This window comes from Pelophylax lessonae (assembly GCF_965119305.1).
Source record: "Pelophylax lessonae genome assembly, chromosome: 6".
NCBI classification, from domain to species: domain Eukaryota; kingdom Metazoa; phylum Chordata; class Amphibia; order Anura; family Ranidae; genus Pelophylax; species Pelophylax lessonae.
Genome location: NC_138773.1, coordinates 34,892,767 through 34,907,562, shown reverse-complemented (window position 1 = coordinate 34,907,562; position 14,796 = coordinate 34,892,767). Strand labels below are relative to the sequence as shown.

Sequence of the window (14,796 nt, the reverse complement as noted above, 5' to 3'; positions counted from 1 at the left end):
CCTACACAGGCCTGTCCAAAGAAGAGCTGGTCACCGCCATTGAGGAAGCCGGCCTTCAGAGAACTGAAAGCTTGAATGCTCCGGCGTCAGAGAATGAACAGAGTGCATCCACCGTCTCAAGTCCCAGGAGTCCTTGGATCACATGGTACGAAGAGGAGATGGCTATCCTGGGGCCCGGGGCCACCTTGGATGACAAGCGGGAGGCTATCCGAAGGGCTCATGAGCGAGAAACCATGAGAGGCCTCAGGGGATATGACCCTCTCCCCAGCCCACGAGTCGGTGGGCCTGATCGGCCAAGGGTGACTCGTAAAGACTTCAAGCCATTTTGTGAAGCTACAGGGGATGTGGAAGGGTTCTTCCAGGACTTCGAACACTTATGTCAGCTGCTGGAGGTGCCCCGTGGAGACTGGGTACGCCACCTAGTGGGCCTGCTGGAAGGGGGTGCGGCTGCTGCCTACCGGACAATGAACGCACAGTGGAATCGAGATTACAGTAGGATTAAACAGACTGTACTAGAACACTACGCGGTAACTTCAGAAACCCACCGGATCAAATTCCGGGACCTCTCCTGTCATTCTGAGCCTTCCTTCAAGATGTATGCGCACAAAATCTCCCGGGCCTGCAGACGCTGGCTGGAGGGGGAGCAGGCCTTTACTATTGAACAAGTTGTCCAGGCCTTTCTAAAGGAACAATTCTTTGCCAAATGCCCAGCAGAGGTGCGGGAGTGGGTGAAGGAGAGGGACCCTGGCACCCTTGAGCGGGCTGCTGCACTGGCAGACGAGGCCCTTGCCATTAAACCCCATTGGAAGAGACTGGTAGTCGAGCCGCCCAAAGCCCAGAACACAGGCAGACCACTTCCCAGCAACCCCCTGCCACTCCTCCAGCGCCCTGTCGCCCCAACACCATCCACAGCCCCTTCCTACCGACCTCGTACTTCTGGGCCGTTTCTGGACCGCCGGTGCTATGGGTGCAACCAGCCCGGGCATCTTCAGGCCAGCTGCCCTCAGTACCGTCGCACCATGTCTGCCAGCCACAGTCGCCCAGTCAACTACCTAAAGTTGACCCCAGAGGAAGAACCACTACCCCCACCTCCCAGTGAGTGGCTGACCCCCACTGTTGCCAATCCTCCTCGGGGAGTCTATGGTGTTCATCCCCTTGTCCCATCCTACCCAGAGCAGAGGCAGCGCCACCTGCAGGAGGTCCTGATTGATGGAGAGAGAACTACGGGATTTCGGGACACTGGGGCCTTCCTCACCATTGCTGATCCCCGCGTGGTAAAACCCGAAGCCATCAAGCCAGGCCCCGGGTTCTTTATTGAAATGGCAGGTGGTACTACGAAACACATCCCCAAGGCGTCGGTTCGCCTTGACTATGGGTTTGGGGAAAAGCGCTGCCAAATTGGAATCATGGCTGGACTACCTGCGGACATTCTGCTTGGAAATGATTTGGGAGAGCTACAGTGCCAATATGTCGGAGCTGTGACCAGGAGCCAAGCCAGCCACGGCCTGCCCGCCGAGAAAACCCAACAGGACTCCCCTTCTGCCCTGGATCCGGTGAGTGTTACCAACCCTGACCAGAATACCACCCTGACCTGGGACCGTGAGAAATTTAAACAGGAACTAGACTCTGACCCCACATTGAGCAAATTCCGGTGCTATAGGTGTAACCAACCTGGGCATCTTCAGGCCAGCTGCCCTCAGAACCGTCGCACCACATCTGCCAGCCACAGTCGCCCAGTCAACTACCCAGAGTTGGCCCCAGCGGAAGGACCTCTACCCCAGCCTCCCAGTGACTGGCTGACCCCCATGGCACCCAATCCTCCTCAGGGAGTCTACAGTGTTTATCCCCTTGTCCCACCATACCCGTCAGCAGGACCTTCAGTAGGTGAGCCTATTACCACAAGTGCCTCCAAGGAGACCTGCCGAGGTCCCCCTGTCGGCACTTGTAAAATAAAAGGGGGAGGGGTTGTCACGGGCCCTACTTCCCCCCCCCCCCCTTCTTTTCCTCTCTTCTGCACCCCCAGTACTTTGCTATCTTCCCCAGCATGGGATTCTTCTCTCCCCCCTGGCTACTCACTCCATTGCCTGCCCCCCCCTTGTGCTGTCCTCCTCCCCTCCCCAGCCAGGTGCCTGGAAGTCTGCTTCTCCGCCTTCATGCTCACTGTGGACAATGAACACATTCCTTGTGTGGGCTCCAGTAGAGGGGGGTGGGGCTGGTTGCTGGGGCAACTGGACGCCAGGCTGGGAGTGGCCTGGCCACCTGCTGGGACACAAGTCCTAAGATATTATAGCTGAGTGAGAGTCTCTCCTGTGTGTAGTTCATCTTTGCTGTTTGGAAGACTGTGTGTGTCTCTGAGCTGCGGCCAGAGAACACAGAATCCCCTATTGGTTCCTGTGGGCCTCTTCAATCCTACAGCCAACCTGGAGTTTGGAATTACCTTGTCCTTTTCTACAATCTGGAGTGTGGATTAACCCTGGACCTTCCTTCTGGTGAGTGGATTAACCCTGGGCCTACCAGAACTCTGCCTGGACTTTGTCACTTCCTTGTTTGCCCTGATCCGTGTGTGGCCAAATCCCTTGCTGGCCAGGACTTTGCCCGTTCTATCGGGAGCCCCCTGTTATGGACTACCCCTGCTATCTGGAACTCTGTCCTACCCACATTGGGTCTGACCCTGGGCACCTTTGTTTGGCCCTTTCTTTGTGAACCTACCCGCTACCGTTCAATAAAAGGCTTTGTTGGCACTCCTGCTCTCCATGTGCGTTCTGTCTTACCTACACTTCCGTCACAATCGGCAATATCGGTAACCTCTTGGGCCGATTCCTATATATCGGGGAAAGTGCATATCGGCTTTGCCGATAAATAGGTCGATCCCTACTTTATACACCCCCCCCCTACCTACATAAACATTTATTCAGACTGCATTACACAGTACTGTGCTTTTTGCACACCCTTGTTGTCCAGCGCCAGTTCATTAGGGTGCCACATGCTTATTATCTTGAACCCTTCAGGGGCTAAAGCGTGTAAATTTACACCTGAAACAGAGCTGGACACATTGACAACATAATCTCCATTTTATGGTGTTCCCGTATCTCAGTCAGAAGCACATGGACAAGTCCCCTCACCAGTTCTCTGTGATATTTACATTGGGGTCTACAAACTTAACCACACAAACCATTTTCTGCATTTTGTCCCAAACCCCCACTGATATACAAACTATGGGTTATTAGAACTCTGACAACAATTTACATATTCAGCCATGTAAGTTTAAGGATTGACACCTATGCAGACTAACTGAAGGATTGACACCTATGCAGACGTCTTGACACCAGGAATGGGATTATGTATGTAGAACAGGGTGGGTCTACCACCTTTACACCTCCCACCCTGTTCTTGGACAATCAACACTTGCCTTGCCACATTCCATAGTGATTGGATTAGGACAGAGGTCTCCAAACTTGCGCTCGGGGGCCACTTGCTGCCCTTTTTGCTTGCTTTTATCTGGCCTTGGGGCACTATTTAGTCCACAATAACCAAAAATGGAGCATATTTTCTCTCTCCTCTAACACCAGTGAGAGGGTACAATTCCTCCCAATGACATCAACAGTGGGGCACAATTCCTCCCACTGAACAAATTACACCAACAATTGGGCCCAATAATACCAACGATGGAGCACAATTCATCCCAATGATGCCAACAATGGGGCACAATTCCTTCCACTGACACCAAACATGAGGCACAATTCCTTCCAATGACATCAACAATTGGGCCCAATGACACTAATGATGGGGCACATTTCCTCCCAATGACACCAATGATGGGGCATGAATCCTCATAATGACACCAACAATTGGGCCCAATGATACCAACGATGGCGCACAATTCCCTCCACTGACACCAAACATGGGGCACAATTCCTTCCAATGACATCAACAATTGGGCCCAATTATACCAACGATGGGGCACATTTCCTCCCAGTAACACCAATGATGGGGCATTAATCCTCTTAATGACACCAACAATTGGGCCCAATGATACCAACGATGGGGCACAATTCATCCCAATGATACCAACGATGGGGCACAATTCCTTCCACTGAAACCAAACATGGGGCACAATTCCTTCCAATGACATCAACAATTGGGCCCAATGACACTAATGATGGGGCACATTTCCTCCCAATGACACCAATGATGGGGCATGAATCCTCCTAATGACACCAACAATTGAGCCCAATGATACCAACGATGGGGCACAATTCATCCCAATGATACCAACGATGGCGCACAATTCCCTCCACTGACACCAAACATGGGGCACAATTCCTTCCAATGACATCAACAATTGGGCCCAATGATACCAACGATGGGGCACATTTCCTCCCAGTAACACCAATGATGGGGCATGAATCCTCCTAATAACACCAACAATTGGGCCCAATGACACCAATGTTGGGGCAGGAATCCTCCCAAGGACACCAAAGATGGGGCATTAATTTATCCTGCTGACATCTGGACCTATTCTACTTCCAATGCCCACAGTCCGGCCCCCCTTAAGTCTGAAGGACAGTTACCTGGTCCCTTGTTTAGAAAGTTTGGAGACCCCTGGATTAAGGTGTCTGTGTTACCTGGGTGGATGTTAGTGTTGGGGTATTTTCCTGGCACTCATTACAATTGAAGAAGTAGCTCAAAGGAGCTAGAAAACGTCAACATTATAGGACAAATTCAGTTGAATGTAACTAACAATTAGTAGATATACCACGACCTACAGAGATAGAAGTTGTAAAATATAACTTTTTCCACAGTCAGACTCTATATGGTTAGTTTATTCACCGTGTCTACAAATGATCAAAGTTCTTTATAAGTTCATAAGACATTTTTTTTCCTCTCTTTTGATTGGCTCGTGTGTCTTCCCATCAGTGACGTGGTGTCTTGTTGGTCCTCTGGGACAGGAGGTGCTGGTATCCTGGGTGCCCTCTCCTATCTGGGACTCACAGAGGCTGGCCTGTCCCCGCGGAGCTCCTTGCTGGTCATGTTGATTATCCCCATGCTGCTTCTTATAAGGTGAGTACAGCAATCTGAACGTTTCCTGTGTGAATTAATTTTATCAGGTTAACCAAATTCAATTTTGGATAAAGTTTCATAGAATCTATATATCTAAAGAAGCTACTGGTGCCTATATAAAACCTGCAGGAATCTCTTGGGTAAAATAAAAACTGAACAGTGTCATGGTCTTCTCTCTTTGTCAGTTATTTCATCCTCTTGCTCCCGCCACCCTCTCTTCCTCGTTGGAGGTTCATTAAGGGATTAAACAGAAGGTACAATCTGGCTGACCAGCAACCGCTGCTGAATGGATCCCCTGTCCAGCAGACAGGTAATCTTTGCATGCTAGAACTGTATTACAGCAGGTAGTATAAGTATGTTTAACCACTTTCAGACTGGAGGATTAGGCTGCTCAATGACCAGGCCCTATTTTGCGATTCGGCACTGCGTTACTTTAAAACGGACAATCGTGCGGCCGTGCGACGCTGTAATCAAACAAAATTGACGTCCTTTTTTCCCACAAATAGAGCTTTCTTTTGGTGGTATTTGATCACCTCTGCGATTTTTATTTTTTTTTATTTTTTGCGCTATAAACAAAAAAAGAGCAACAATTTTGAAAAAATAACAATATTTTTCACATTCTTTTATATGAAATTCTCCAAAAAAAAAAAGTAAAAATCAAAGTTTTTTTACATTTTAGGCCAATTTGTTTTCTTTTACATATTTTTATTAAAAAAAATTGCAATAAGCGTATTTTGGTTTGCGCAAAAGTTATTGCATTTACTAACTACGGAAAAGATTTATGTAATTTTTTTTTTTACTAGTAATGGCGGCGATCTGCGATTTTTTTTTTTTTTTTTTTTTGCGGGACTGCGACATTGCGGCGGACAGATCGGACCCCTGCCTGATCGGATCCGACTTGCAGTGACTTCCATTTAAATCAATAGGCTCCCATAGGGAACCATTGATTTTGAATGGAAGAAAAAAAACTTATAACGTGGCTGAACGTAGGTTCATCACGTTCGGTCACGTTTGGTCATGTTCGGCCACGTTTCTGCGTTTGAAACGCCGGGAAACACACGTTTGAACGCAAATAATTGCGTTCCAAAAAACGTCCCTGAACTCAACTGCCTGCAAATGACTGTAAACGACCCTGTGTACATGGACAGATAAGATAAAATGTAGGTGGGTTCAGGGGCTTCTGAAAAAAACGCCCAACTGCTCCTAAATGGCCATTTACAACGTCCCGTGTACATGGAGCCTAAAAGTATTTAGGAGTTCTGGTGCCATCGCTGTTTGTGTGCATTACTGGACTGAGGTGTGCATTCGCCTTTGTATGCGAGCACAGGGGGACGGGGGAGCTTTACATTTTTCTTATTTTATTTATTTATTTTACACTGTCTCTTTTTCTAATTTTTTATTTATCACTTTTATTGTTATTACAGGGAATATAAATATCACCTGTGATAGCATTAGGCAGTGACAAGTACTCTTTACTGAGAGATCTGGGGTCTGTTAGACCCCAGATCTCTCCTCTGCCCTTAAAACCTTTTGTTTTTTACCAAGATCGGTATGATCCAATGCTTTTTCAAACCACTATGGGTTTGTTTACAACCCCAAAACCAAAAGTGATGAAATGCTCATTGTTTCAGATTTCTTAGACCATAGAGATGAGCAGAGGCATTCTGGTCGCTGATCAGCTCTATGGTCAGCCAGTGGAACTGCTGCTAGGATTGCTTTTACAAGAAAGCCATTTGCCGGCTGAAAAAACAATACCGGGATGATGCCTGCAGCTGCAGGCATCGTCCCAGCAGGCATAATCCTGGTATAACCACTCAAAGTCCAGCGATGTATGGGTATGTTGCTGGTCCACAAGTGGGTAGAGCTGCAGCCAAAACTTGCATGTTTACTCATGTAGAGAGTACTTCACTTGAAAAATCTACCTGTGTCGGGCAGCCGCTGTAGGCAAAGCAACGTATGAGTATGTTGCTGCTTACTTCCAGGTTTAGGGCGTGCACATACGCACTGTTCCCGCTGTGATTGTACACAAGGGAGCCTGTCAGCAAGTCCCGGCCAATGATTCATGGCCTGGGACCTGCTGATAGGCTGTGTGCATTTACAGCTGAGAGCTCTGTGTTGCCATTAACACAGAGCTCTGTACACAAGGAGTGATCTGCCCATTTCTTATCCCTGAAAAGCAGGCAAGAGAAACGGCGAGATCATTAGTAAAAAGCAGCACATATTACACATAGGCGCATATTTAACCCCTTGATCGCCCCTAGATGTTAACCCCTTCCCAGTCAGTGTCATTAGTACAGTGACAGTGCATATTTCTAGCACTGACCACTGTATTAGTGTCACTGGTGATGTCAGTGGCAGTTAGTCAGCTACCCCCAGCATCAGTTGGTGTCAGATTGTCCACTGTACTATGGCAGTCCCATTATAAGCCATTAGTAGTATAAAAAAATATTAAAATTCCAGTATACAGTGGGTACGAAAAGTATTCAGACCCCCCTTAAATTTTTCACTCTTTGTTATATTGCAGCCATTTGCTAAAATCATTTAAGTTCATTCTTCTTCCTCATGAATGTACACATAGCACCCCATACTGACAGAAAAACACAGAATTGTTTACATTGTTGCAGATTTATTAAAAAAGAAAAACTGAAATATCACATGGTCCTAAGTATTCAGACCCTTTGCTCAGTATTTAGTAGAAGCCCCCTTTTGATCTAATACAGCCAGGAGTCTTTTTGGGAAAGATGCAACAAGTCTTTCACACCTGGATTTGGGGATCCTCTGCCATTCCTCCTTGCAGATCCTCTCCAGTTCTGTCAGGTTGGATGGTAAACGTTGGTGGACAGCCATTTTTAGGTCTCTCCAGAGATGCTCAATTGGGTTTAAGTCAGGGCTCTGGCTGGGCCATTCAAGAACAGTCACGGAGTTGTTGTGAAGCCACTCCTTCGTTATTTTAGCTGTGTGCTTAGGGTCATTGTCTTGTTGGAAGGTAAACCTTCGGCCCAGTCTGAGGTCCAGAGCACTCTGGAGAAGGTTTTTGTCCAGGATATCCCTGTACTTGGCCGCATTCATCTTTCCCTCGATTGCAACCAGTCGTCCTGTCCCTGCAGCTGAAAAACACCCCCACAGCATGATGCTGCCACCACCATGCTTCACTGTTGGGACTGTATTGGACAGGTGATGAGCAGTGCCTGGTTTTCTCCACACATACCGCTTAGAATTAAGGCCAAAAAGTTCTATTTTGGTCTCATCAGACCAGAGAATCTTATTTCTCACCATCTTGGAGTCCTTCAGGTGTTTTTTAGCAAACTCCATGCGGGCTTTCATGTGTCTTACACTGAGGAGAGTCTTCCGTCGGGCCACTCTGCCATAAAGCCCCGACTGGTGGAGGGCTGCAGTGATGGTTGACTTTCTACAACTTTCTCCCATCTCCTGACTGCATCTCTGGAGCTCAGCCACAGTGATCTTTGGGTTCTTCTTTACCTCTCTCACCAAGGCTCTTCTCCCCCGATAGCTCAGTTTGGCCGGACGGCCAGCTCTAGGAAGGGTTCTGGTCGTCCCAAACGTCTTCCATTTGAGGATTATGGAGGCCACTGTGCTCTTAGGAACCTTAAGTGCAGCAGAAATCTTTTTGTAACCTTGGCCAGATCTGTGCCTTGCCACAATTATGTCTCTGAGCTCTTCAGGCAGTTCCTTTGACCTCATGATTCTCATTTGCTCTGACATGCATTGTGATCTGGAAGGTCTTATATAGACAGGTGTGTGGCTTTCCTAATCAAGTCCAATGAGTATAATCAAACACAGCTGGACTCAAATGAAGGTGTAGAACCATCTCAAGGATGATCAGAAGAAATGGAAAGCACCTGAGTTAAATATATGAGTGTCACAGCAAAGGGTCTGAATACTTAGGACCATGTGATATTTCAGTTTTTCTTTTTTAATAAATCTGCAACAATGTTAACAATTCTGTGTTTTTCTGTCAGTATGGGGTGCTATGTGTACATTCATGAGGAAGAAGAATGAACCTAAATTATTTTAGCAAATGGCTGCAATATAACAAAGAGTGAAAAATTTAAGGGGGTCTGAATACTTTCCGTACCCACTGTATATACACCATAGTTTGTAGGTGCTATAACTTTCACGCAAACCAATAAATATACACTTCGATCAAAAACATGTAGCAGAATACATTTTGGCCAAAATTGATATTATATATATATATATATATATATATATATATATATATATATATATATATATACATATACATTTTTTTTTCATAAAGTAAAAAATATTGATTTGTTTTTTTTATTTGATTACATTTTCGTTTTTTTTTTTTAATTTATATTGCAAAAAATAAAAAATGCAGAGGTGATCAAATGCCACCAAAAGGAAGCTCTATCTGTGTGAAAAAAAAAATTATATAAATTTAGTTTGGGTACAGCGTTGCATGACTGCGCAATCGCCAGGTAAAGTAACGCAGAGCCAAATAGCAAAAAATGGCCTAGTCATGAAAGGGGTAAAACTTTCCAAAGCTGAAGTGGTAAATGAATCCTCATGATTTGCCATGTGGGTATTTCTATGACATGAGTGATGGTACCTGAATAATTACTTTATATAAAACATTTTTTTTTTAAAATCTAGATACATTGTGGTACAACTCTTTATATAAAACTGATATTTACCACTTTTTTCAATAATAAAATAACTAACTAATATGAGTTTTGATTGAGTGGATGTTGCTGTATTCTTAAAGGTCCTCATCTGACGCCATCTGGTCCTCATCTGACGCTCCTTCAAAAGTGGCAAATCATTAAGGTGAGACAAGGATGCTTTATTGAGTATTAATTCATTCATTGTGAGAATATGAAGGTTGACTTCTCCTTCTGAACATACTAGTTGCCTGGACTTAAAGTAGAACTATGGGCAAACATTTTTTTTCATTTTGGATAGAGTAAGGAAGGGTTATTACCACTATCAGATTTATTTTTCTTTGTCATCTGTGTCCCATGGGGGAGATTTCCCTTTGCCTCCTGTCCCATAGACAAACAGGAAGTGAAAAAAATAGTCCTGGTAGGGGCTATCTACAGCGCTTGCTAAAAATGTGCAAAATGTGCAAATTGTGTATAAACAAAAATATATTCATAATTTGTTTTTTTTATTTTTGTGAATATATTTTTGTTTATACACAATTTGCACATTTTTAGCAAGCGCTGTAGATAGCCCCTACCAGGACTATTTTTTTCATATACACCTTTACACTACCGCTGCTGCTAATTAATTATAGTTTTTCACAGTATTTATATAATTTTAAAATTCATCACAACTCCTAGGCGTGGGGAGTACCCCCTTTTTTAGGTGTTACTTTTTACATATAAACAGGAAGTGAGAGGAAATCCCTGCAAATGTAGGGAATTCCTTGGGCCCCCCAGGTCACCAGAACTAGTTTCCCCATTGGAAGATTTCCCCTCTATTACTTTTCTGGGGACAACCCAACATTTGGGATTTTCTTTCACTTGGACGTTCAATGATAATGGTAAACAGGACAAATAGAGAGGGGGAAACTCCCTAACGGGGGCACAGACCGCAATAAAAACTGACAGGGGTTCTAATCCCTCTCCACTCTATCCAAAACTAAAAAAGGTTTTGCCTTTTAGTTATACTTTATTAACACATTCAGTGTGTAGAGGACACATTTTAAAGCTGATCTCTGGACTTTTCTTATCCCACACCCCCTCTCTTATCGATTCCTGGAATAAGAAAAAACCCCAGGTACATCTACAGTCCTTGTTTAGCGGTCCCCCACACCCAGAGACAGCATCTGTGAGGGACCCAGACGTGGACTTAGGTGAGTATATCACTTCACAAGGCAAGAAAAAAAAGTGGAAGAGGGGTAATATTTGCCTGGAGAAAAGCTTTAAAGGGTAACTCCACTTTCGTGGGCAAAAAAATTAGCAAATAAAGAAAAAACAATATAGTGTATACAATTGCGACACAAATCATATTGAACAAAGGGTTAAAGACCGCGCTCTAAATCTGGTGATTGCACACACACAATGAGTGATCAAAATTTGAATATATATATATATATATATATATACACACACACTCCACCTGTAAATATCAATATAACAAAAAAGTTGATAAATGTGAAAGATTTATTAAAAAAAAGTCCATATGTGATAAATGACCACTAATCCTTCTCCTTCAAACAGTGGTCAACCACCTGTGCTAGGGAAATAGGTAAGTCCTCCACCAGAGTCCTCCACCGGAATCCTCATGCACATAACTGCTTACCAGATGGATTTGACCCCCATTACAGGTAGTCAAATCAGGCACCAGATAAATAGGAACCAGTCCCCCTTAGGATTCCCCTCAACAGGTTCAAATATCAAAGCCAGCAATCAAAGAGGTTCATTTAGTAGATATAGAGATGAAAAAACTTCTCATGGTGTAGTATGTAAAATGTACTATTTATTAAAAACATGTAGTAACTCACAGTTTCAAATTCCATCATTCAAATACATCATTAAAAATGGCGCCGCCCAGCGCCAGCACGTCACGCCTGGTGCCGTCTGCACCTTTCCCAAGCGGCGGCGCATGCGCACTGACCGGGGAAAAGGTAAGTGAGACCGTGACTCGAGTAAAAGCCGAGGGGTGCTTTTTCAGCATGAAAAAACATGCGGAAAAAGTCGACTTATACTAACGTATATACGGTAATAACACCAGAGATTATTATAGTATTTTTTTTTCTACCGCAGTGGTTCTCAACTCCGGTCCTCAGCACACACTAACAGGCCAGGTATGCAAGATAACTGAAATACATCACAGATGATATAAATTGCTGCTCAGTGATTGCAGTACTCTAGTCTGCATCTCCCCAAGGTAATAATAAAAATCTGGCCTGTTAGTGTGCCCTGAGGACCGGAGTTGAGAAAAACTGTTCTACCCTGCTGAAGCAAGTTGGACCAACCTTTTTTAAAGGTTTGTTTTCCCTGGACTAAAGCCCCGTACACACGTACCGATCGTCGGCAGACAAGCGTCGGCCGACGACCGATCTGCCGATTGTACGCTTGTTAGTATGATGCCTCCGACAGCCGTCAGCGCACATTCTGCCGACAAGAATCTGTCATGCAAGCATTAAAATTTTTGTATGCCGACACCAAAGCGGCCGATTGTTCGCCAGTCAGTACAGAATTCGGCCAACAGACCGCAGATTTGCAAGACTGGGCATGCTCAGAAAAGAAAAAACACAGGGAAAGTTAACCATTACATGACATCACTTCTGCAGTCGGCTGTAGTCGGCAGACAAAATTCTTGTGCAGTCTTTTGCACTTTTCAACAGACACCGACAGCCCGGGGACAAAAGACGGCCGATCGTTCGCCGACGATCGGTACGCGTGTACGGGGCTTTAGTGTGGGTAAAGGGTTCTGTATATCCACTTGCTGACCGCCTCATGTAGGAATATGGCGACAGAGCAGCTCTTCTGTGCTGGATCACCTACTAGATACGTGATCCCGCACCTCCAGGTAAGGGCGCTGCCCCGGCTGTGCTGTATATAGACACAGCACAAGCCAATCAGCGTGTCCTGACCAATCCCGACCCGACACCCACTGATCGGCAATGAGGACGACTGGAAAGAATTCTGTGAATGTAAACAATGCAGAGCTCTGTCCTGTCAGTGGGGTTTTCCCTTTTTTTTTTATTTTCCCTGCAAAGCAGGGAATAAAAACCAGCACATCCCTTAGTAAAAACAGCACACAGTGAATGCACCAAGCACTGGCTAGGCACATAGTTGATTGCCTCTGGATGTTAACCCCTTCCCAGCCAGTGTCATTAGTACAGTGACAGTGTATATTTGTAGCACTGATCTCTGTATTAGTGTCACTGGTCCCCACAAAGTGTCAGACTTCCCGCCATACTATCACAGTCCTTCTATAAGTCACTGATCGCCACCATATACAAAAAAAAAAAATTCCAGTATATATCCCATAGTTTTGTAGACTAGAGGGGTTTTTTTAACCAAAAAATGTAGCAGAATACACATTGGCCTAAATATATGAAGAAATTTGATTTTATAAAAAGGTTTTATTGGATTTGCTTTATAGCAGAAAGTAAAAAATATTATTTTATTTTTTTTTAATTTATAGTGCAAAGAATAAAAAAAACCCAGTGGTGATCAAATACCACCAAAAGAAAGCTCTGTTTGTGGGAAAAAATGATTTAAATTGCATTTGTGTACAGCGTTGCATGGTCGCGCAATTGTAAGTTAAAGTAACGCAGCGCCAAAAAGCAAAAAATGTCCTGGTCATGAAGGGGGGAAAAAATCTTCCGGAGGTCAACTGGGTATGGAGGGTTTCAATGTAATATTTTTTTTTCTCTGGTTAATCTAGATGGACTTGTTTTTTTTTTTTTCAACCTATGTAATTATAGTAGTGGTTGGAGAAAGGTGTCTCATGCAGTCTCCTCCTTGTTCTTCACAGTCTCTATTGAAGTATATGATTCCGCTGTCTCTGGTGTACTTTGCAGAATACTTCATTAACCAGGGCCTGGTGAGTACAGCTTTTCCAGGGTGGTAGATGGAGAGCACGGTATCAATGCTGGCTGATAATAAATATTTTTTCTCTCCTAGTTTGAATTAATTTATTTCCCTCACATCACTGTGAGCCACGCGGAGCAGTACAGATGGTAAGTCCATTTCTTAGACTCTATTTCTAACCTTCTCAAACCTTGGTCAGTCATTGCAAACCCTTACAAAAGATAGGGGGTGCTGTTCTAGGCTCCTGTCAGCATCAGCCCAGACTTCATCCAGGCCATGCCCCCCCCTCCCCTCTCATGCATTTTGCCCCACCCACACGGCTTAGTCATGGAGTGGTGGAAACAGCCTGGCCTGACGCTGTTTCCACCACTATTACCTATGGGTTTTGTCGGATATGCAGCACCTTTTCCCTGCTTGGACAGTCATGTCACAATGCACAGTGTAGTCTTTGCAGGTTATATTACACACCCAGGGCTTTTTTTCAGGTGGAACTTGGTGGAACTTAGTTCCACCACCTCCGATTCAGGCCTTCTGCTCACCACTATTACTTGTAAACTCAGAAGTCTGGCTTCTGTGTTTACAAGTGAGAGCTCGTCTCATAACAGCACCCACAGATCTGATCTCCTGAGTGGCTCCAACTGAGTGTAGGATGGGGACAAGGGAGATGCGGGTGTCCGGGGTGCAGTGCAGATGCCTACACCCCTACTGGATGATCTCCCTACAAGTAGGAGAGGCAGAGCCACCTACAGTTTATGGGGAGGTACTAGAGCTGGCTGGGTGCTTAATAAAGCAACAAAAGTAAAACCTGTGGAAGATGGTGGAGTTTTTAAGGGTTGGGGGGAGATGATAGTGACAGTGGAGGGAGAACTGCATGCAGAGGTCAGAGCTAAAGAGGGGTGAAAGTGAGACGTGGATGGGGGATGCAGGGGTAAGCAGCTGTGAAGGAGGGTTGAACTGTGTATGCAGCGCACCCTGAACTCTACACTATGTACAAAGCACACCCCTGAATTCTGCACTCTGTATGTAGCGCACCCTGAACTCTACACTATGTACAAAGCACACCCCTGAATTCTGCACTCTGTATGCAGCGCACCCTGAACTCTACACTATGTACAAAGCCCACCCCTTAATTCTGCACTCTGTATGCAGCGCACCCTGGACTTTACACTATGTACAAAGCACACCCCTGAATTCTGCC

At 45.1% G+C, this 14,796-nt stretch overlaps 1 protein-coding gene across 1 annotated transcript in view; it reads left to right on the top strand.

Annotated features, from left to right (window-relative positions):
* CLN3 (CLN3 lysosomal/endosomal transmembrane protein, battenin) overlaps window positions 1-14,796 on the top strand; it is a 44,269-nt gene that overhangs the window by 16,843 nt on the left and 12,630 nt on the right. The window contains exons 8-12 of the mRNA XM_082261156.1: window positions 4,918-5,061; window positions 5,247-5,371; window positions 9,815-9,876; window positions 13,543-13,611; window positions 13,692-13,747. Of these exons, the coding sequence (XP_082117282.1) occupies window positions 4,918-5,061; window positions 5,247-5,371; window positions 9,815-9,876; window positions 13,543-13,611; window positions 13,692-13,747 (456 nt within the window). The remainder of the gene's footprint in view (window positions 1-4,917; window positions 5,062-5,246; window positions 5,372-9,814; window positions 9,877-13,542; window positions 13,612-13,691; window positions 13,748-14,796) is intronic.